Source organism: Macrotis lagotis, chromosome 2, assembly GCF_037893015.1.
Source record: "Macrotis lagotis isolate mMagLag1 chromosome 2, bilby.v1.9.chrom.fasta, whole genome shotgun sequence".
Classification (NCBI taxonomy): Eukaryota; Metazoa; Chordata; class Mammalia; order Peramelemorphia; family Peramelidae; genus Macrotis; species Macrotis lagotis.
In genome coordinates this window covers 106722433-106744347 of record NC_133659.1, presented here as the reverse complement: position 1 = coordinate 106744347, position 21915 = coordinate 106722433, and the positions used below count along the sequence as shown (strand labels likewise).

At 39.6% G+C, this 21915-nt stretch overlaps 1 protein-coding gene across 13 annotated transcripts in view; it reads right to left on the bottom strand.

The window, feature by feature from the left end:
- The window catches only part of SRGAP2 (SLIT-ROBO Rho GTPase activating protein 2), a 251180-nt gene that overhangs the window by 119774 nt on the left and 109491 nt on the right, over positions 1–21915 (bottom strand). For 11 of the 13 annotated variants that reach the window (XM_074222517.1, XM_074222516.1, XM_074222518.1 and 8 more), the window contains one exon: positions 117–279. In XM_074222517.1, coding sequence (XP_074078618.1) covers positions 117–279 — 163 coding nt within the window. The other 2 variants (XM_074222522.1, XM_074222521.1) reach the window with 2 other exon arrangements.

The following is a 21915-nucleotide window of genomic DNA, read 5'->3' as shown; positions in this document are numbered from 1 at the left end:
GGCTGAAAATAGTCTTAGGAGCCTAGCAAGGCTTGGTTTGGTTTTGGTTTTTGCATTTACTTACAAGTTATGTTAATACCCTTCCAAAATCTGTATTGAAGGACCCATCTTATTACCTTTTTAAAGAGCCTTCCAGAATCTTCACTGACTTGGACAAATCGGGGGATAATGTTATTCAGGTATATGTCGCTCAGGGTGGTGTGATCCCGGCTCTCTCGTTTCACTTGATTCAAGAGGAGGTTCCAGCAGTTAACTGGTGAGAGAACGTTCTGGTCCTTCCTGTAGAAACAGAAAGAGAGAACTAATGATAAGACTGAACCAGTATCAAGGATGATAACTCAACCCATACAGACCCAGGGATTGGAACCAGGGCTATATTGGAGCCAGTTTGTACCAGTTCTGACAGACTGATAAATTTTAGGTGTTTGGAAATCAGAACAAATCAGAATTTTATTTTTTATTTTATTATGTAGTGCAGATTGAACTAAAGAGGTTTATCATTAAACATTTACCAGGACTTCACTAGCTAGAACCAAATCAGGAATATGGCCTCTTTCCTCAAAGGATATGTCTTGAGCTTTTCTCCCCTTTTCTAAAGGGGAAAGATTCAGATTTTCCTCTCTGGAGAAAGACAAGTGTTGGGTTCTGAACCAGTGCTGATTTCTTCATTTTAGGTTATAGAAAGAAACAACTATGACACATTATAAGCCAGAAATACCCTCCCCTTTTTAAAGGAGAACCTGAACTTAGGTGTGTTTGGTAGAAGGAAGCTAGTCATATTTGTGCTCTTGGGCAATAATCACAGAAATGACATTTGAACACACACACACATATACTCATATACCCTTAGAGGATGAACCTAAGATTTCTAAAATTTTATTGGAGAGTCAAAAACAATCAAGGACAACTTCACTATATATATTAAGCCAGTTATTAAAGGCCACAGTGAGCATCTAGTTTTCCTCCTGTAGTGGCTTGGGGAACATAATGCCTTAGAGAATAAGAGTAACTCCTGCTCCATTTGGAATCTGGATGTGTCTAACAAGAAGCTCAGAAAGCAAGGGATTGTGGGTTGCTCTTTGGACAGGAATTCTGAAATGGTCACAAGCAGCTCTCTCCCCTTTGGCCTCTTCTCTTGCTCCCACCCCACTCCACCCAGACTTTGAAATGCAAAGAAAATAGCAAAGAGAAGACCTTACTCTTCTGCATCAAGGTAAATGTCCATTTCAGAATCCAGTGTCCACAGTACCAGGTGATTTCTACCAGAGAGAATCTGACTAACAAGTACCTTGGGTAAATAACAATTAACAAAGAATGGCTCCCCCCACCCAGATGGACTCCAGGACAAACCAGATCATGGAATCATTATCTCCTGAGAGCCCAGGATCTGGGTCATCCCAGGGAACAAAGAGCCCAAACTGAAACTCCCCTTTATCTGTCCCTCCTCTGGGTGTGGCGCTGAAGGTGCAGCTTTTGGATCTATTCATATCACTGTCTACTTACATAAGATAGAATTTCACTGGGAGCTAAAATATACAAAGCTAAGATATTGGCCATGAAATACTACTTGGGAGTCAGAGATTCCTATAATTAACTCATTTCTTGGGCCCCTCCTGCATTGAATCACCACTTTCAAAGCATTTATTATCTGAAAAGGCTGAATTTGAAAAAGTCCTAAATTCCAACAAAGAATAATTTAGGCCTAAGTAACCAATGACATTTTTAGGGCCTATTCACGCAAACATTTATTATGGGGATCACAGATTTAGAATTGGAAAGGGTTTTAAAGATTGTCTAGCCCAAGTCCTTCATTTTACCACAAGAGAAACTGAGGCCCAAGAAAGAAAACTGAGTTGTCCAAGTGATAACCCCCACCACCCAGATAATAAGTGGAATCAGAATTCTAACTTTCATCCTCTGACTCCAAACTCAGTGTTCCTATTACTAGGCTTCACTGCCTGTCCCAAACAAACCTAGTCACAAACTACTTCATAAAGAGATTTGGTTTTCAAATGGATATTGGTTTTTCCCCACCTCTGGAGGAAAAAAAATACATACATCAATTATTCATGATGTCTATGAGACGGAAGCTCCATGAAGGCAAGTACCACATCTTGAGGCTCTTCATATCTCCTTCAGTTCCCAATACATTGCTATTAATAATGAGACAACATCTACTGAATGAAAGATGTCTACTGAAGGATGTCTATCGAATGAAAGAATGATGAAGGCATGATTGGGCTATTCCCATAGGAGCCAGTTAATGTCATGCAGAGAAAAAAAATTTCCAAAAAGAGATCCTTTTCCCTGTCCCGCTGTCTCAAAAATAGATGCCATTAGTCAGAAAGAGTGACCCAACCCCCACTTGGTTATGGTCCATCTAGTATATTGCCCACTCCTGGATACTTAAAACCTGTTGTATTATGGATAGTGTACAGAGTCTGGAATCAAAGACCTGGGATGAATTTCCTTTGCAATCTGAGATTCATTTCTTCCTTTGAAAAATAAGGGTGTTTTATTAAATGAGAGATCTAATTCCTTTTGAAATTTTTCTCTGAGGCATCAGGTACTTCTAAAAATATTCCCTGGTAAAGGTGTTTCTGTCCCTGTTCTCTTCCTAGGTGACCTTCTCTTCGTCATTCTGGTGCCAATGACAGAGATGGTAGCAGTTGGTCATTCCAAGACTCCATTACAAAGGATCTGTATTCAAAAACCTCTTTGTGTGACTTTGAACAATTCAATGAGTCTTCTTCAACTTCAGGGAAAGAGAATGAACAAGACTAAATGATTTTCTCCAGATCTATATGATGTTATTTGGGATCCTTGGTGGAATCCACCAAAAGCAGGGCAGAAAATACATTTTGTATTAAAATTAAGGATTATTTTTAAAAATTTTACTTTTTTAATGAACAAAAATCTATTTTCTCTCCTATCTTTTCTCATTGGAACATAAAAAGGAAAGAAAGGAAGGAAGGATCCAAAGGATTATTTTTAACCTTTGTCATATTCAGAATTATATGCAATGATGCTTTTTAAAGGCAGAGGTACTCTAGATAAGAGATCATTGAAAATAATAATGCTTCATATTTATATATTTTAAATCCTCAATGAATATACTTCCATAATCACCATCCTGCAACCGTGATCCCTGATCACAACTTCCTGTGCCTCCACTTTTCACTCCCTTATTTCTCCCATTCCAGTTCTTCATGTTGGTGTCTGACCCTATGACATCCCCTACTTCAAAAGTCTATCCTTGTATTCCAATCCATCAGGGCTATTCTCCCTACTCAGACTTGATTTTAGAGCTGACCACTTCATAATTATGTCTCTTCCAATGCTGACTCCCCAGATCCCTTGACAATCTGCCATTCTCAGTCAGCTCCTACTATCTGTCACTAAAACTGTAGAGGGAGATAATCAGGAATTAGAATGATCAGATTGCCACAAATGCATGTATTTTAACTTCAACAAGGTTCTTAATGCTGCACTGTAAAGTCCACAGCTGTTCCTAAATCTCTCTTTACTCATGATGACTTTACCCCTTTTGGGGTGAGTGGAGGGAGGTAAACTCTCACCCAGGATATCTGTCCTCTGCTTTCCTACTCCCTGTGAAGGAGGATTGGTCAATCCTTCCTAGGCTAGCCTCTCTACTACCACTTTCAGCATCTCTCATCAACCACCTCCCCTCTAACTCAACCCTAGAAACCCCTTCTACCCATCTTCTCTACTACTTTTGCCTTTCTTTATATCTCCAGAATTTAGCCCAATGTCTGACTTAGAGTAAACATTAAAATGCTAGTCGACTGACTACTTGAAAGTTACTGACTCTTAGCCAGTTATGTCACACAATCATCTGTCTGTCTGTCTGTCTCCATAGGGGTCACAAAAGCATAGATTAGGATCTGTGAGGCTACAGTAATGATTTAGAAAATTACTAAATTGCATTATATATGTTCTATTTTTTTTTTTAGGTTTTTGCAAGGCAAATGGGATTAAGTGGCTTGCCCAAGGCCACACAGCTAGGTAATTATTAAATGTCTGAGACCAGATTTGAACCCAGGTACTCCTGACTCCAAGGCCAGTGCTTTATCCACTACGCCACCTAGCTGCCCCTATGTTCTAATTTTTAAAAACTTATTTTGTTGAGTACTTCTGAATGATATTTTAATCTTTGGGCCACAGGAGAGTTGCTGGCCTAGTGTTTGAAACCTCTGTTCTACATCATCTGTACCCTCCTCAAGGCTCCTATACAACCTCTCCTCTTTCCACAGCAGAGTCCCCTCAGAGTCCCCTTACCTCTTACTTTACTGAGAAAATAGAGGCTATCTGCCATGTCTCTCTGCTAACTGCTAAATCCAATGGCCCTTCAATCAGTCATCATTTCTGACCTCCGATTCTTTGGCATGGTTGACCACCCTCTCTCCTCTCTCTCCTTTTGTTGACATTACTTATCTCTTGGTTCTCACTGGCAGTTAGGTGGTGCAGGATATAGAGAATGGGGCCCAGACTCAAGAAGACCTGAGTTCAAATAAGACTTCAGACACTTACTAGCAGTGTGAGGCTGGACAAGTCCCTTCATCTCTGTTTGCCTCAGTAGCCTTAATTATGAAAAGGGATAATAATAATAATAACAACAGTTAGCTGGCATTCTATAAATGCTTGTTCCCTTTGCTTCCCTTCATCCTACCCCATTAGTCCTTGTGAGCACTGTTTGTGGAATCATTACTCCAGTCTGTCCATTGACAAAGGGCTCCTGGCTTCTGCCCTTTTCTCATTCTACAGCTCCAGACAGGTGATCAGTTTCAGATGACCACCAACCAGGGTACCCAGCCTTCAGCCTTCTCTGGACATTGGCCCCACATCACTAAGCACATCCTGGACATTTTTAGCTAGGTCCCTCAGAGGCACCTCAGACTCATATGACTGTCTAAAATAGAATTCATTAACTCCCCTCCATAAGCCCCCCCATTCTTCCTAATTTCACTATTCATGTAGAAAATACCACCAATTTTTGAGTCAAGGGTACAAGTCTGCATGAAACCTTGCATTCATCCTTGCTTCATTCTTTTCCTTTACTGCTCAAAGCCAATAAGCTGCCTCTAGAATTTATCCCTTTCTCTCTGCTCACCCAAACTCAACCCTAGTTCTGGCTCTCACTATTTCAGATGACTACAACAGTCTCCTCATGGGTCTCCCTGCTTTCAGATTCATTCTCTCCAATTCATCCTCCACCCAACAGGGTAATCCCAGCCAGAGATCTTACATTACTCCCTTGCCAAATACTCTTCGAAGACTCCCAATAGCTTTTTGATAAGATACCAATTACCCAATTTGACATCTAAAATCCTTCACAAAATGTTTTTTGTTTTCCCTTTCTCTTGTTTTCTCCCTTTTGTTCTGATTCTTCTTTCACAATATACTAATACAGAAATATGTCTTCTATATCAGATCACTTGTTGTCTTGGAGAAGGGAGAGAGAGGAAAAAATATAGAACTTAAAATTATAGAACTTAAAACGAATGTTGAAAACTTTCTTAACATACAATTGAAAAAGACCCCAAAATACTATTAACTGAAAAAAAATAATAAAGCCCTTCACATTCTGCCTTCAGTCTCACTTTCCAGGCTTGAGGCTGCCCATAGATGGCATTTCCTATTCTACATCTCAGCTGTTTTACAGGCTGACTTCCCTATGTCTACAAAGTTCAAGACCCCATAAGACCTTGTCCCCTTCTGAAATGATTTGATATTTACTTACTTGTGTTAAAATGCATCTTTTCAATAATCTTTAAGATCCATGAAGACAAGTTTTATTTTATTTTTGTCCTTGTGCCCCCACTATTTAGCACAGTGCCCTGCCCAATGGAGACCATCTAACTGAATTCCCTTAATGCCCCCTTTTTACCCCTTTATATTTCAGATTTCAGCTCCCCAGATATTTGTTGTTCACTACTTGAACAGGCTATGAGACTGTTGTGTTGAGTTGTGGATTCATGCCCAACTCTCCATGACCTCATTTGGGGTTTTCTCGGCAAAGATACTGGAATGGCTTGCCATTTCCTTCTCCAGATCATTTTATAGATGAGGAAACTGAGGCACACATGGTTAAGTGATGTGTCAGGGTTACCCAGTTAGCATCTGAGACTGAATTGGAACTTGGGACCTCCTGACTCTAGACCCAGTACTCTATTTACTGTACTACCTAGCTGCCCAAGAATACAAAGATGAAATAAGAGGCATTCCCTGCCCTGAAGAAGATTACAGTCAAATAGAGGGGCTATTAAATGTATTCAAATGTATTATGATGATAATAAGAATAACTGGATTTTTTTTTGGTTTGGACTTATCACTTCATTAGTTTAGGGAACTCTCAGAATCAAAGCATTCTCCATCACCCCAAATTGGTAACTTGTATATAACTTAGAATCTTAGTTGCCTGAGGTATGATGAAATTAAGAAAATTATACATGGACTGGTAAGCCAATATGTGTCAAGCTTGAACCCAGGTCATCCTACCTCCAAACCTAATCCTCTATCCATTATGCTCTACTCCTCTCTTATACTTCCAGCTGAAAGTAACCTTTTCTTTCTCATTTATTTCTTGTAGCACTTTATCTGGATCTCTATCTTTATCACATTCTAAGCTGCAACATATGAGATAGATTATAATAGGTTCAGTTGACATAAATTGAAACAAGAGCACTCCAATAGAAAGTAATAAGGAGATTAATATGGATCTTTTTATCATGGTTATATATGTAGAGTCTATATTGGACTGCTTCTGTCAGGGAAGAAGGGAGTGTATAACATGGTGTTAATGATGGATAGAGCACCAAGCCTGAAATTCTGAAGACCCGAGTTCATATCCTGATTCAGTCACAGTAGCTGGGTAACCCTGAGTGAGTCACTTAAAAAAACTGCCACAGTCCCCCCTCCCCATCCCCGGTAAAAGAGAGATTATAATTGCACCTTCCTCCCAGGATTTTATGAAGCTCTAATGAGATAATCATTGTAAAGCTCTTCACAGAGTGAAGCACTATCAATGTTATTATGATTATATTTCAGGCATAGAGGACTAAAAAGAACAAGATAGGAACAGCTACCCAGGAACTAGTGGTCATCCAGTTTAGTCAGTTTGGAGCAGGTGGCACCTTTTGTCAGCAGCCTTCTCCCACAGCCAAGGTCCTCTTGGCACCTCCATTTTAAGGGCTGCCAGTGCCTTATTCCTTTCTCAGACTCCCTCCTGACACTTCCTACTCTGGAGGATCCCACCCTGCTCCCTGCAGTCTTCTCATCTTGGAAGATCTTGCCCCTGCAGCCCCCTGCCCGTTTGTGAGCTCCTCCAGGACCTCCACTTTGAGATGCTCAGACTTTACCACCATGCCCCAATAAGCACCTTCTTCCAACAATGCCTTTGCTTTTCAGCTCTTTTTCAATCTGTTATCTTCCTCTCATTAGAAGTCAGCTCCTTGAGGGTGGGGACTATTTGAACCTTCAGAACTTAACATAGTGTCTGGCTGATAGGAAGTCCTTACTAACCACTCACTTTATGTAGGAGAGTCAGACACAGGGGCCCTTAAATGCAGGCTACTATATAAAGTGTGCACCAAACAGAACATGGCCAGGGTGAAGATGAAAGGTGCCAGATCTTTTGGCCTCCTAACGTCGGAGTCACCTCTCCCCAACCATGTGTATCCACTAAATTGTTGAAGGCTGGAAGCAGAATAGTAGACTGGATAGAGTGATGGATCTGGACTCAGAGGATATGGAATCAAATCGTGACTTTTCCTCTTAAAACCTAAACCATTTTCTAGGTTCATTCAAGGGCTCTCAGGTTCTTGATCTATAAAATAAGGGACTTAAACTAGATAGATGACCTAAATCTTTTCAGCTCAAGATTCTACAACCTGGTCAATCCTTCCTCTCTATCCTTCCTTGAACCAGTTCTTTTCTTTTCACTCCAACTCTCATTTCTCATCATGTAAACTGCTTGGCTAGCTTCCTTCTTGGTCATTCTACCTCGTCTATCTATCCTCTCCTGAGAGTGCTGCCACTTTTTCTTACACATCTACCTCTTCTCTTCTTTTGGCAGAGGATTGGAGGAATACGGTATGAGAAGACACAGAGAGGAATGGCACATTAGAAGGGGAATGCCATATTATACCACACTGCTGGCTCTCCTTGTCAAAGTGAACAAAGGCAAGTTTCGAAATAATTGCAAGTTTAAAACACACTTTGGGTTCAAAAACAAGTATATCACTGAGTTATGATTTCATAGGAGTAGTTTCCTGTTCTTTGGGTATTCTTCGCAGAACACTGCTATAACAATGACCTTCTACTCTAAAAAGGAAAGAATCTAAGGATATGATTTCTCTGTCATCACATTCAACTGAGATCAATGTATACCATGGAAACAATGTAAAGATTAACAGAATGCCTTCTGTGGGGGGAGGGAAGCAAGAATGGGGCGGGGGGAATTGCAAAACTCAAAATAAATAAAATCTTTCTTAAAAGGAAGTCATCAGCTGTGTGATCTTGGGCAAGGTCCTCTCTGACCCTTAGTTTCCTCATCCATAAAATGAAGGTTTTAGCTTTGATGACTATTACTCTCCTTCATAGATCTGGTCTTTTTCCTCTTCCACTAATCCTCTTGGCTGATCTATGAGCAAGGCTCCAGACATTAATGCCCCTCCCACCTCATGCCACAGCTCTCCCTCCTCTGCTCTAACTATTGACTCCTAGGCTTCCTTTAGGTCCTTACTAAAATCCCACCTCTAGGGGAAGCCTTCCCTTGCCTCCTCACACAGAGCTTGCTTTGTACAGATTTGTTGTCTCCTTGTCTCCCTCATTAGATTGTGAACTTCTAGAGAGCAAGTGTCCTCTTTGGCTTCTCTGTATCTCTAGTGCCTAGCCCAGTACCTAGCCATAGGAGGCATTTCATCAATGCTGACCGATAGATATTGGAAGCAGAAGGAGCAGTAAGGCACATCTGAATCTTTCCTCCATGCAGGAATCTGATACAATGTCAGAGTCTATCTCAGAGGCTGGGATGGGAGGGCTTAGGTTGGAAAGGGGTAGATGGCCCCAATCTGCCTCTCCAGCTTCATGACACTGAATTTCTCATCTTCTTTGATCCAGACAGATTGTCTTGCCTCTGGTCCTCACACTCCATTTTCTAGCTCTGTTCCTCCATGTCCAGAACATTCTACTCTCAGAATCCTAAGCCACACCTCCTACCGGGGTCCATTTCTGATCCCCCCAAGACTGGTGCCATCCCCCCTGAAAGACCCTGTATTCATTTGTGTGTGTGTGTGTGTACACACACACACACACATATATATACATATATATATATATATATATATATATATATATATATTCTAAATATACTTACAGTGTTTCTCTTTATCCATGTATCATGCTGCCTTCCTTGATGGCATCATTTATGTCCCTGTACCCCTGTACCCCTGGCCAAGATCCTGGCACACTGACTGATAAAAGCATATGGATTGACTGATGGACCACTGCAAGATACTCTACTGCCAGTTTCCTCCCACAAGATGCTCTGTCCTTGCCCCACAGAGCCAGGAGCTTTTCATTTAAGGCTTTCAGTTTTTCAAGGCCACTCCTTTCTCAGTCAGATCAGGCAAAGATTGGGGGAATGGGAAATGAAAGAGATGGAGGGCCAAGGAGCGCAATAGAAGAAGCCACAGAAACAGGAGATCTGCTGCTGGCCCGAGCCAAGGGAAGTAGAGAAGTCTCAACCAGAGACCCCAGGCTAGAGAATGGGCATGTCAGAGAGACAGAGATGTCAGAGGGGGCAGGCAAAGGTTCTGCTCCAGTCATTTCTGAATCAATGGCTGTGCAGCCCTCTTGCATTTGGTGGGGATGAAGCCAAGGGAGCTTAGTTTGTCTTCATATCTTTTCCTGCTAGCATGTATTTGGACAGCCTCTTTCCTCTCCCCACCCCCAGAGCTTTACATTGTGTAATGCTTGGGCATTTAAAGGGAAAAAGTCTGCATCCCTTAGGAATGTGTGGAACAGCTGCAGACCTCTTCAATCTCTAATCCCTAAAAAGCAGACAAAATAATCAGAAGTATTTTTCTTAGTAAAATGAAAAAAAAAATTCAGCAGCAAGATCAGGAAAACATAATGTTGTACTTGAAAGAAAATGAAGCTTAGAGACAAAAGGAAAGAGACCCAGAAAGTCACAAGCTGGTTCTGCATCTGTGGAAGAGATTATAAATGGCCTGGAAGGAATCACCTGATGGGCTCAGACACCGCACAACTGAATCATAGGCTTGAAATGGATTATCTTGGAATATATTAGCTCATTTTTTACTCCTTTCAATGATCCAGTGACTCAACCCAACTTGGAGGCAAAGCCCAGACTGCTCTAAGATATGTCAGAAACACTATTAGTACTGAAGTACTGAATCTGTGAAAGTTGAACATACTTGTCTACAATCCATTCCCTTTGCCTTTGCCCAGGCCCCAAGTTCACCAATAAAAGGGAAACATTACTCCTCACTGTCCACCTACCTCTTGGGGAGCTATAGGGAATGGGGAATCTATGCCTGTAAAACCCTGGGCAGGAGAGAGCTCCAAATGTAAGGTGCCCTCTAATTTCTAATTGTTATTTTCTTCAGCTTTGCAGACGGACAGTATGGCCCAGGCTTTGTATCACTAGACTTGCTTTCTTAATAGGCTTTCGTCCTGAACTTTTGCACTGTTGTATTAAAGTGTGATTGCACTTTCCAAACAAACCAGGGCTGGGCTTCCATCAATGTCCAACATGGGCCTTACCCAGTGCTGGGTCAAGGCCAAGAGCGAAGCCTGCTACAGATGCACAGCCTCTCAGAAAATAATGGTTTGGATAAAACTGCAGCAACAAGCAATTAACCAAGCAGCTGTATGTCTCTGGAAACACGTGAAAGAGATGCCAAAGGGAGAGCGGGCTTCATCTTCCTCCACCCTTCTCTTTTTGGGACTAGGGGCAAAAGCCAGCCTGGGCCCCTCCTTAGAAATTGTGAGAGAGGGTTGAAAGAAAGCCAAATGTGACCCAGAATACTTTGGCCTCCCAGCACACCTGCCTGGTGCCACTGTTTCACAGAATGACTGTAACATCAACTCATCTACCAGGGGAAAACATAACACAACTGAGAGGGATAGTGTCTCTCACGTGGTAATAGACACACAGCTTTCACAAAGACCAAAGGACATTCAATTTTTTCATTCACTCAACAAACATTTATAGAGCTCCTACCATGCATGCAGAGAAGGGGTCTGGATTAAGTTCAGAAAACAAAGGAGGAGTTTTTAAGAAGACTGAGAAGAGGAGGGAGAAAGAAGGTAAAATAAAAGGGGGGGGGGAGAGACAGACAGACAGACAGACAGACTCCTGCAGGATGCTGTGGGGATGAGTGGGAGAGTAGTTTTTCTTTTTTAACTTTTAATTCCCGCTGGAAACCTTGATTAAAATGAAGCTGAAGGAGGAAGCCAAGGGGCTTATTTTATTCAGATGAGTGCTATAAGCCTTGCTGGCTTATTTCGTCTATTAGGCATTTTGCTGACAGAAGCAGACAGGTCTGATAGAAAAGCAAAGCTGAAGCCGATTTCTGGTTTGACAGTCCAATATCTTGCTGACCCAGATAACCTCCGGATGGTGATTGGCTCTGCAGGGGGAAGTGTTGAAGAAGCAAGGAAAACCAGAAGTGAGAAGTGGACTCCAGAATGTTCAATACAGCCCTAGCTTAGCCTGTGGTAGGTGGTCTCTCCGAGACAGGCAACCAGCACACATCACCTCCACCCCACACACACTCGCACTTTAGCTGAGGCTTCTCCAATAATAAGATCTCATCCCAAGAGAGCTACAAGGTGGGGAGCCATATCATTGTACCTTAATTCTTTCTGTTAGTGACCACAGATCTTGACGTTCTTCTATTAACTTCCTGAAAGATTTCTGCACCTACTTTAGTCTTTCTTCTCTTCTCCTACCTCCCCCTGCCATGATCTTCAGTGACTTCAAGATGCATGCCTCTCTTTTATCATCAACTCCCATGACCACGTCTGCACTCTCCCTTGGCCAATCACAAAGATGATCAGGCCACAGTCCTTCCCATCCTTGCCAAGAGCCCCAACTCTGATGGAGCCTCCTTTCCCACAGCTAAGGTCTGCCCCTATAGCTCCTAGTTCTCTGGCTCTAGGACCTGCTGCCAACCTCAATTCCTTCCCTTCTTGGCAGCCAACTCAAGGGTACACTGTCTTCCTTGAAAGCCTTGCCCCCAGCTGAGCACCCTGGTGATTTGGTCTCCTCTTTCTTCCACATCTTTCCTGACTGCCATTCTTTTTGTTTTCCTTAGAAAGATTTTATTTATTTTGAGTTTTATAATCCCTGCCCCCTAGAAGGTGGTGATAAGTCTTTACATTGTTTCCATGGTATACATTGATCTCAAATGAATGTGATGAAAAGTATAAGAGATAGCAAAATTACATAATGAGAAAACAGGTTTTTTTCCTAAATTGAAGGTAATAGTCTTTGGTCTTTGTTCAAACTCCACATTCTTTCTCTGGATACAGATGGTATTCTCCATTGCAGACAGCCCAAAATTGTCCCTGATTGTTGCACTGATGGAATGAGCAAGTCCATTAAGGTAGATCATCACCCTCATGTTGCTGTTAGGTTGTACAATGTTTTTCTGGTTCTACTTATCTTGCTCAGCATCAGTTCATGCAAATCCTTCCAGGTTTCCCTGAATTCCCACCCCTCCTGGTTTCTAATAGAATAATAGTGTTCCATCACATACATATACCATAGTTTGCTAAGCCATTCCCCAATTGAAGGACATTTACTTAATTTCCGATTCTTTGCTACCACAAACAGGGCTGCTATGAATATTTTTGCACAAGTGATATTTTTATTCTTTTTTCATAATCTCTTCAGTGGTATTGCTGGATCAAAAGGCATGCACATTTTTTTTTTTTTGCCCTTTGGGCATAATTCCAAATTGCTCTCCAGAATGGTTGGATGAGTTCACAGCTCCACCAACAGTGCATCAGTGTCCCAGATTTTCCACTTCCCTTCCAACATTGATCACTGTCCTTTCTGGTCCTATTGGCCAGTCTGAGAGGTGTGAGGTGGTATCTCAGAGATGCTTTAATTTGCATTTCTCTAATAAGTAATGATTTAGAGCAATTTTTCATATGACTATGCTTTGATTTCCTCAGCTGTAAATTGTCTTTGCATTTCCTTTGACCATTTGTCAATTGAGGAATGGCTTTTTTTTTTTTGAAAATTTGACTCAGTTCTCTGTATATTTTAGAAATGAGTCCTTTGCCTGACTGCCATTCTTGACCACTGCTTCAGGAAGTCATGAAGCGATGTTGACTGGATCCCTACAGATTCATGCTGTCCTCAACAGAGAACTCTTGGAATTCTTCTCTTCTCTCAACTTTCCTCTTTCTTTTCATCTCTGCCCCCACCCCCACCCCCACTCCCTTTCTCTTTCCTTTTTCCTTTCTCACATTTAGTACCTCTGCTGGCTCTTCTCTCTTTGCTTTAAATAGTTTCAGGTCTCCTATTTACTTTCTTTTTCCTTTTTTGCTTCTATATAGCTTTTTATCTTTTTAATTAAAATTTATGTTTTCAATGAATGAAAATCAATTTTTTTCAACCTCGTACCTCCCTTTGAAATAAATATATGCAGGGTATAGGAAAATAAATTACTACATTGGCCATGTCCAAAAAAATGTGTCTCATTCTGTACTTTGAATTCATCCCCTATCATCTTCTGGAATCATGATTGATCATTGCATTCATTAGAGTTCTCCATGTCTTTAAAAGATGTTTGTTTTGACAGTCATGTGGTTATGTAGAAACTGTTCTGCTGGTTCTACACAGCTCATATGCAACAGTTCAAACAAAGTCTTCCCAGGTCTAACTGATACCATTTCTTTACATTCATATAACCAAACTCTATTCAGTCAATCCACAATTGTTGTGCAGTCAATTAGTTTCCAATTCTTTATTAGGACAAAGAGGGTTTCTATAAATATTTTTTGAACATGTGGATCCTTTTTGTCTTCCTTTGATCTCTTTTGGGTATAGGTTTAATAATGGCATATTGCTGAGTCAAAGGTATACACGAGTTAGTTAATTTTGGATAAGATTCCTAATTGCTTTCCAGAATGTCTGGACCATATTCACAGCTCCATCAACAGAACATTAATGTCCATGTTTCCCATATCCCTCCAACATTTATCATTTCCCTTTTTTAAAAGGTCAATTGTGCCAATCTGATAGGTGTATGGTAGAAACTCAAAATAGATTTAATTTGTATTTCTTGAATTAGTAACTAATTTGTAGCATATATGCATTTTCTTCCTTTAAAACTCCTCTTTATATCTTTGAATGATTTATCAATTGAGTAACAGTTTTTATTGTAATCAATTTCAATCATTTCCTTATATATCTTGAAAATGAGATTTCTCTATTCATGTGAAAACTTCCCTTGAACCTAACAATCTCTGTCCCCATCAGCTATCTATCATCTTTTTACTGTGAAATTTTTCTAAGAAAATATTCCCTGCCCTGACGTTCTTACCATTCATTCACTACTCAACCCTTCTGAAATCTGGTTTATTCCCATACCACACTACTAGAATTGCTCTTATCTTGGTCACCAAAGATATGATTGACAAATTTAAAGGTTTTTTCCTTAGCTGTTAACCTCCTTAACTTTTCTATAGCAGTTGGCATTGTGTCCCATCCTACTTCTACTCAATATTCTCTCCTCCTAAGTTTCTATGACAAGTTCCCTCCTGGATCTGTTCTGTCTGATTATTCTTTTACTGATATATTTTCTTTTCATTTCCCCCCCCCCCCCAAAGTAATGGGGTCATACATTAAGTATGGGTCGATTGAACTCAGATCATCCTGACTGTCCAGAGCCGGTGCTTCTCTGATCTTCTGATTCTTCAGTATAGGGAGCCCTCAAGACCTATCCTTAGCCCTTTTACTTTATTTTCCCTTTTTCTTTTTTAGTCTTTTTCTTGCTAATATCATTCACTTCCATGCTTTCAATGAATCTCTATGCAGATGATTCTGATTCCCAAATCTATTTATCTACCCCCAATCTGTCCTATGAACTCTAACCCCACATTCCTACCTGCCACGTATCCACCCAATACCTCTCATTCAGCATGTACAAATCTTTCCAAAATCCACCCCAGTTATCCAGAGTAAAAACTCTTAAGGCATCTCTGGCATTTCCTTCCTTTTCTCTCACTCCCTTTAGTCAATCAGTTTATAAGTCTTATCTGTACTACTTCTACAATATAATCTTCCATCCTTTCCTGTGCCAGCACCCTAGATCATTGTTTCTCATCTGGGCTACTTTAATAACCAAACATTCCTATCTCTAATATATCTATCCTTCATACTGCTGCCAAAATCATCTTTAAAATCTCTCTCTCTCTCTCTCTCTCTCTCTCTCTCTCTCTCTCTCTCTCTCTCTCTCTCTCTCTCTCTCTCTCCCACTCCCCCCCCCCCCATTTCTTATAGGATAAAAACCTAAATCCCTGCCTTGACCTTTAGGATTCCCTGTATAGTAACAATAATAGCAATTAACTGCCATTGATATAATGTTCTAAAGTTGGCAAAGATGACTTGCTCCTGGTCATCCAGCTATGGGGTCAGAATTACATAGGACTTTCTGACTACTTTGTCTACTTCTGTCCAAATGCTCCTCTACTTCTCAATTGGACACTAATTTACCTTTCCATTTTTATTCCACGTTATTCCCCCTTCATACACTATTTTGCAGTCAAACCACAAGATGAGCTTTTCTCTGATATTGTCTTGGCTCTCCTATGTAGCATCCTTGCCTAAAACAAATGTTTTCCATTTCTAATCTACTTAAAATCTTCTCTTCTCTTAAAACCCAGCCCAGATGGCTCACAAAAGTAATATCTTCCTCTTCATATTTTGTATAGTACTATCAAACCCCTTCCTTTACCTTTCTCACATTCTCCCTCTTATCACACTTGTTTATACACATTTACAGCTACAATATAAATAAACAAACAAATAAATGAAACAGAGAGTATTATTTGTTTCCTCACTAACAAATGTCCTATAAACAGTAGGGACTTAATGTTTACTGAATTGAGGGGAAAGTAAAACAATAGACAGTACATATGAAAATCACTTTCTACTATGATTTACGATTCAAGCCAATGCAGTGGTAAAGAGAGATTTCATTTTTAAGAACAAGTTAATGCTAAGAATTACCTTCAGTCTCTGGGCAAATGATGAAAAAGGATCAAACTACTGGTTTATCCACATCACCCCAAAATAGTTTAAGCTAACCTCTTTAATCAGGTTTGAGGGAAGAACTGAATAGCAGCAAAATGCTTGTGGCTATGAATCAACCATAGAGAGCTTTGGCCAAGGATAATGGGATATCTTCAAGGTCCTCCAGGAGAATTCGCTTTCAGGAAAGAAGTTGGATTAAGTTTACATAATATCATGGAACAGGACAATAGACTTGGAATGCCACAGGATTTCAGGGGTCATCTAGTCCAATTGTCTCAATTATAGGAAAGAGCAATGATGTTGGGGATCCTGAAGTGAATTCAATACTAGAGTCAACATTTGAACCCAGGTCCTTGGGTTCAAAAATCTCATCTAGCTTATCTCAACTCTTGGATCAGGCAGACATAGGTTGGGCTGTTCTAAAGATCTAGAGGAAGTTCCTTCATAACTTTGCATAGATGTGAGAGAATTTACCTTTCATTCACCCCTATAAGTACTCCAGAGAGAACTTCCCATCCTATACCTCAGAGAGCATGCTGCTGTACTTTGTGAGCCAGGAAAAGGATATACATCTAGACATATGATTTTTAGAACACTTTGTGGCTAGGTTAGTATGCTGAAAAAACAATGTGACCTTTACTTGCCTTTTCAAAACCAAAAAAAAGTTTTCAATTTTAATGCCAACTGCTACAGAAAGGTAAAGGATGTTAACAGCTAAGAAAAAAAAAAAACCTTTAAATTTGTCAGTCATATCTTTGGTGAGCAAGATAAGAGCAATTCCAGTAGTGTGGTATCACTTAAATCTATCAAAAAAGTACTCAGGGACAGAAGTTAACAATTTCATTATTCACATGGGTGGGACTATCATATTACTAACTTCTGTATAAAATATTCCCTTCCTTTCTTTGAAAATTTATGCAATTATTTTCACTTGTTCTACCTTTTCTGGATTTTGACCTCTGCTGTCCTAATATCTTCCTGGGTTCCTAATTTCTGCTGTCCAGGCCCTTTTTATTTTTGACCTGCCTTCCCAACATTCATAGACATCCTATTTTCTGACCAGTCTGTCTGACTCTTTGATACTGCATGTACCTATTTCTAGTTTGGACACTTGTTCTTACCTATGTCTTTTACTCATCTTTCTACTTTATGTATACTATCTGACTGTTCTCTCTCTCTTTCTCTCTCTGTCTCCATTCATCTATCTATCAAAGAATAAATCCCTATGTTGATCAACTATGATGGACTTGTTCATTTCAGTAGTACAATAAAGACAATTCTAAACGACTTGTGATGGAAAATAACACTCAAATGCAGCCCAGAGCTTACTATCTTCAGTTTTTAAAAGTTGCCTTGTGTATTGTGCTTTTTTCCCTCTCTAATGGTTTTTTTTTTATTTTGATTTGATTTTTCTTTCACAACATGATGAATTGGGGCAGCTAGTTGGTACCCTGGATAGAGCACTGGCCTTGGATTCGGGAGAACAGGAATTCAAATCCACCCTCAGGAACTTGACTTTTACTAGCTGTGTGACCTTGGGCAAGTCATTTCACTTTAACTGCCTCACATCCAGAACCATCTCCAATTATCCTGATTCATATCTGGTTACTAGACCCAGAAGGCTCTGAAGGAGAAAGTGAGGCTGATGACTTAGGCACCCCCCCACTCTAATTCAATTATGTACTTGTCATGGCATCACCTCCCTGATGTCATGGTCTTCTTCAAGAACAAAGGACAAACATCAACAGGGATTTATATTTAGCATGACTATACATATATGAACTATAGTGGATTATTTTCTGTTAGGGGGAGAGGAGGAGGGAAGGGAAGGAGAAAAATATAAAACTCAAAACCTTGTAAAGAAATGATTGTTGAAAACTACCATTGCATGTAGTTGGAGGGAAATATTTTAAAATTCATTAAAAAATCCCAACCCCTGAAATCTGTTTACCAGAGGTTCATGGTTAAGAACCCTTGATTATGGAAATGCTGACCTTTCCCTAAAATTCTACTCTCTGTCTTCTCTACTCAATTTAGGCCTGGAATGTTTTCAAACCCCATTTGGTATCTTGTCACAAGCCAGCTTGTCATTCATAGTCCTGATGCTGACACAAAACTATGATGGAGAAAAACAGAGAGACCAAGAAATCTTCATGTGTTCGAATTCTTTGACACTATCAGTCCCTCTCCCCTCTCTAGGCTTTCAAGATACTGCTCACTCTTGGTTTTCCTCCTTCCTATTTGACTGCTCCTTTTCAGTCTTCTTTGCTGGTTCCTTATCCATATAACACCCTCTAAAAGTAAAAGGACTCAAACACTTTGTCCTGTGCACTTGTCCTCCCCTTCCCATCTTCTCCTTTCATATAATTATTTTATCTCAAAATCTTTTGTATTTTATATATTTAAGAACATTATTCTAAGAAAGGATCCCTAGGTTTCACCAGACTGCCAAAGGTATCTATGACACTCAAAAAAAAAAAAAGGTTAAAATCCCTGAATTGCCAATCATTCCCAGATACATACATACATCTCCTTAATTTCTCTGCTGAGCTCAAACATCTTTGAGAGCTTCTTAGATATCTAGATGTTCTAAAGGCATCTCAAGCTAAACATGTTCGAAAAAGAATTCGTTATTTTTGTCTAAATCCTCTACTCTTTTGAATTTCCCCATCATTACTGGGATACCAACATTCTTCTAAGTCCTCAGGGTCATGACTCTGGTGTTATGCACAAATCCTCATTCTCACTCAACTCCTCATAGTCACTCAATTGTCAAACTTGCGATAACAGCCTTTTAGGCATCAATATAGCCACTACTCTAGTTCAAGCCCTTATCCCCTCTTGCCTGGATGACAGCAATAGTCATCTAACTGATCCCTGCCTATAATTTGTCCTTCATTCCAGTGCTGAGATGAAGAATAGGGCTGACCTGGTTTGTGTCGCAAGAAGTTCCTATTGTTCCCTCAACCTAGCCCTTCCCAGTCTCCCTGACCTCAAACTCAAACTGCTAAAAAGCCTTCTCCTTTGGGATAACCTTCATCTATTCAGCGCACTTCTTATATATGCCTAATTATTTTTATGTTCTTTCCCCAATTAGAATGTGAACTCCTTGAGGACAGAAACTTATTTTGCCAATTTTTTGGTGGCCCAGGCACTTAGCATAGTCGGCTTATACATAAGAAGTAAACTCTTCATACAGGTTTGTTGATTGAAAAACCACCTATTTATGCTCCTGGTGGATGGATTTTGGGGTTAGGATTTGTAGATAGATAGATAGATAGACAGACAGACAGATGGGTAGATCGATAGATAGATGGAAGATAGATGGAACATAGAAGATGATAAATGGATGATAGAAAGATGATAGATTAGATAATAGATGATGAAAGATAGATGGATAGATAAGATAGAACACTATAACTGTGTTTTGTTGTTGTTTTTAAAAATAAGTCTATGTATTTTATTCAGTGTATTTAAAAACATCACTTGGAGAAGTCCATAGGGATCACCAAACTGCCAAAGCTATCATTTGTGACACACATAAAAAAGAAGAATCCCTGGTCAGAAAGCAGAGACCAAGCATTCTAAGCTAACAAAACCAGCAGATTCAAGGGTATAGAAAGTGCCTAAATTAAACAAAAGAGAAATATATTTTTTTCCTGAAAGCCTCTATTCTGGAATATAATTAGTATGCCCTGGGCTAGACAATTAATTAAATTCAAAAATCTCCATTCTGGGAAGTGCAGCAGGCAGACACCAAAGAACTTAGGTTAAATTCCTATTTCACCTAAAAGAAATTAAGCTCCCTACACCAGATTGGCAGTTAGTTACATTCCACAGAATAACTTATTCTTTACAACTCTACAATTCTATCTTTAATTTTCTTTCTTTGATTAATTAAGATGTCAGTGGAATCCCTTTAAGTAACCATATCACATGACAAAGAAAAAAAATAGTATAGTCATATGAGCAGATTTTCAAAATGAATTAAGCTACGGAGAGAAGAAATAGAAGTCACTGGGAAAATTCTTACACCCCTTTTCAAAACCAGCAACTGACAACTTAGGAACAGGTATCTCCTTAGCAAAGACTGGTTTAGAGCTAATGACAACTACTATATGGCAAGCTGGGTCCAAGTACCATCAACTTATATGGGTATGTCCATATGGCTGGCATTGCTCTCCCCCAGAACTCAAGAAGGGAAAAAAATTTCAACTTTTCATGAGAATCAAGGGGAGGGAGGAAAGAAGGAACCTGACTTCATTCCAACTAACAATGTAGTTTTATGAATGAGATCAAGACAGATCCATTGGTGTATCACATCATCCACTAATATTATCAATCTTTTTTTTTATTAAGTTTTTTGAGTTCATGGCCCATATTTTGGTGTGTGTGATAGGATATTTATCATCATATATGAGATGGGCACTTAAATGCAGTTAACAAATATTCAGATGGCATAGCAATTGAAATCTTAGAAATGGTCCCTATAACAAGCTACAATTGATTAGATATTTAGTATCTACAGCTTTCATTACAATTATCTATCCAGCTCTGTTAGTATACTTGTTGTCTTATTCTTTCTTTGGGTAGGTATTAAGTAAAAGGCTTGTCCAGACTCCATAGATTTGGGCATACTGAGTTAAAGAGTATTATTAACTATCAAAAATTCACTAGTATGATTTGAATGAACTTGATGAAGTATGGGATGATCTAATCAACTTTCAAATTAGTAAGTTGGGTGTTGAACTATAAAAAAGCTGAAGGTAATTTGTATAGACAATGGAAGTTCCATTTCTAATCAGACCCACTTAGAATCAGAGAAGCATGTAATAAAAGTCTTGAGTCATGTGAGAGCAACAGAGAGGGCCTGGACCAGGAGTCAGAAAACACAAGATCTAGCCTGAGTTCAACCACCGACCTTTGGAAATAACTCTGGTCTTAGAATGGAGGAGGATCTTAGTTTCTTCAAACTCCTATCTAGCATTTTTCAATTTTGAGATTACCCAACAATGTAACAGTCACAAAATTTCAAAATTGTCACAGAATATAATTTATACTTTCTCAGGACACCAAAAAGAAGCAACTTTGACATTGATGGAACTATTCATTTGATATCTATTTCTATTTAAATTCCTAAACCCAAGAGAATAACATCCTATCAGGCAACTTCTGCTGTCCATGGACTGAAAATTTACAGGGAAGGAGATGAATTTATTCAGATATAAAGAAGAGAAGACTGGAGGGAGTGAAAGAATCAAGGAATCTTTGAATTTTTGAATTGGAAAGGAAATTAGAAATCATCCAACTAAAACTTTCATTCTACAAATGGGAAAACAAAGGCTTAAAGAGGTTCAATGATTTATTTGCCCAAGAACACATAACTAATTTTCTAGGACCAAAATCCAGATTTTCTGACTCTCAGTCTAAGGTCATTTTCAAGAGGTAGTCACTTTTTTTATTTTTTAAACCAAGTGAGTCCAGATATCCAGAGACTATTGGTACTGAAATAGTTAACAGACACTGCTCAGCTGTCCAAGCTCCTGTATCACAAAGCTCAAGGCTATTCTAAGACAACACATAGCAGGAATACCAAG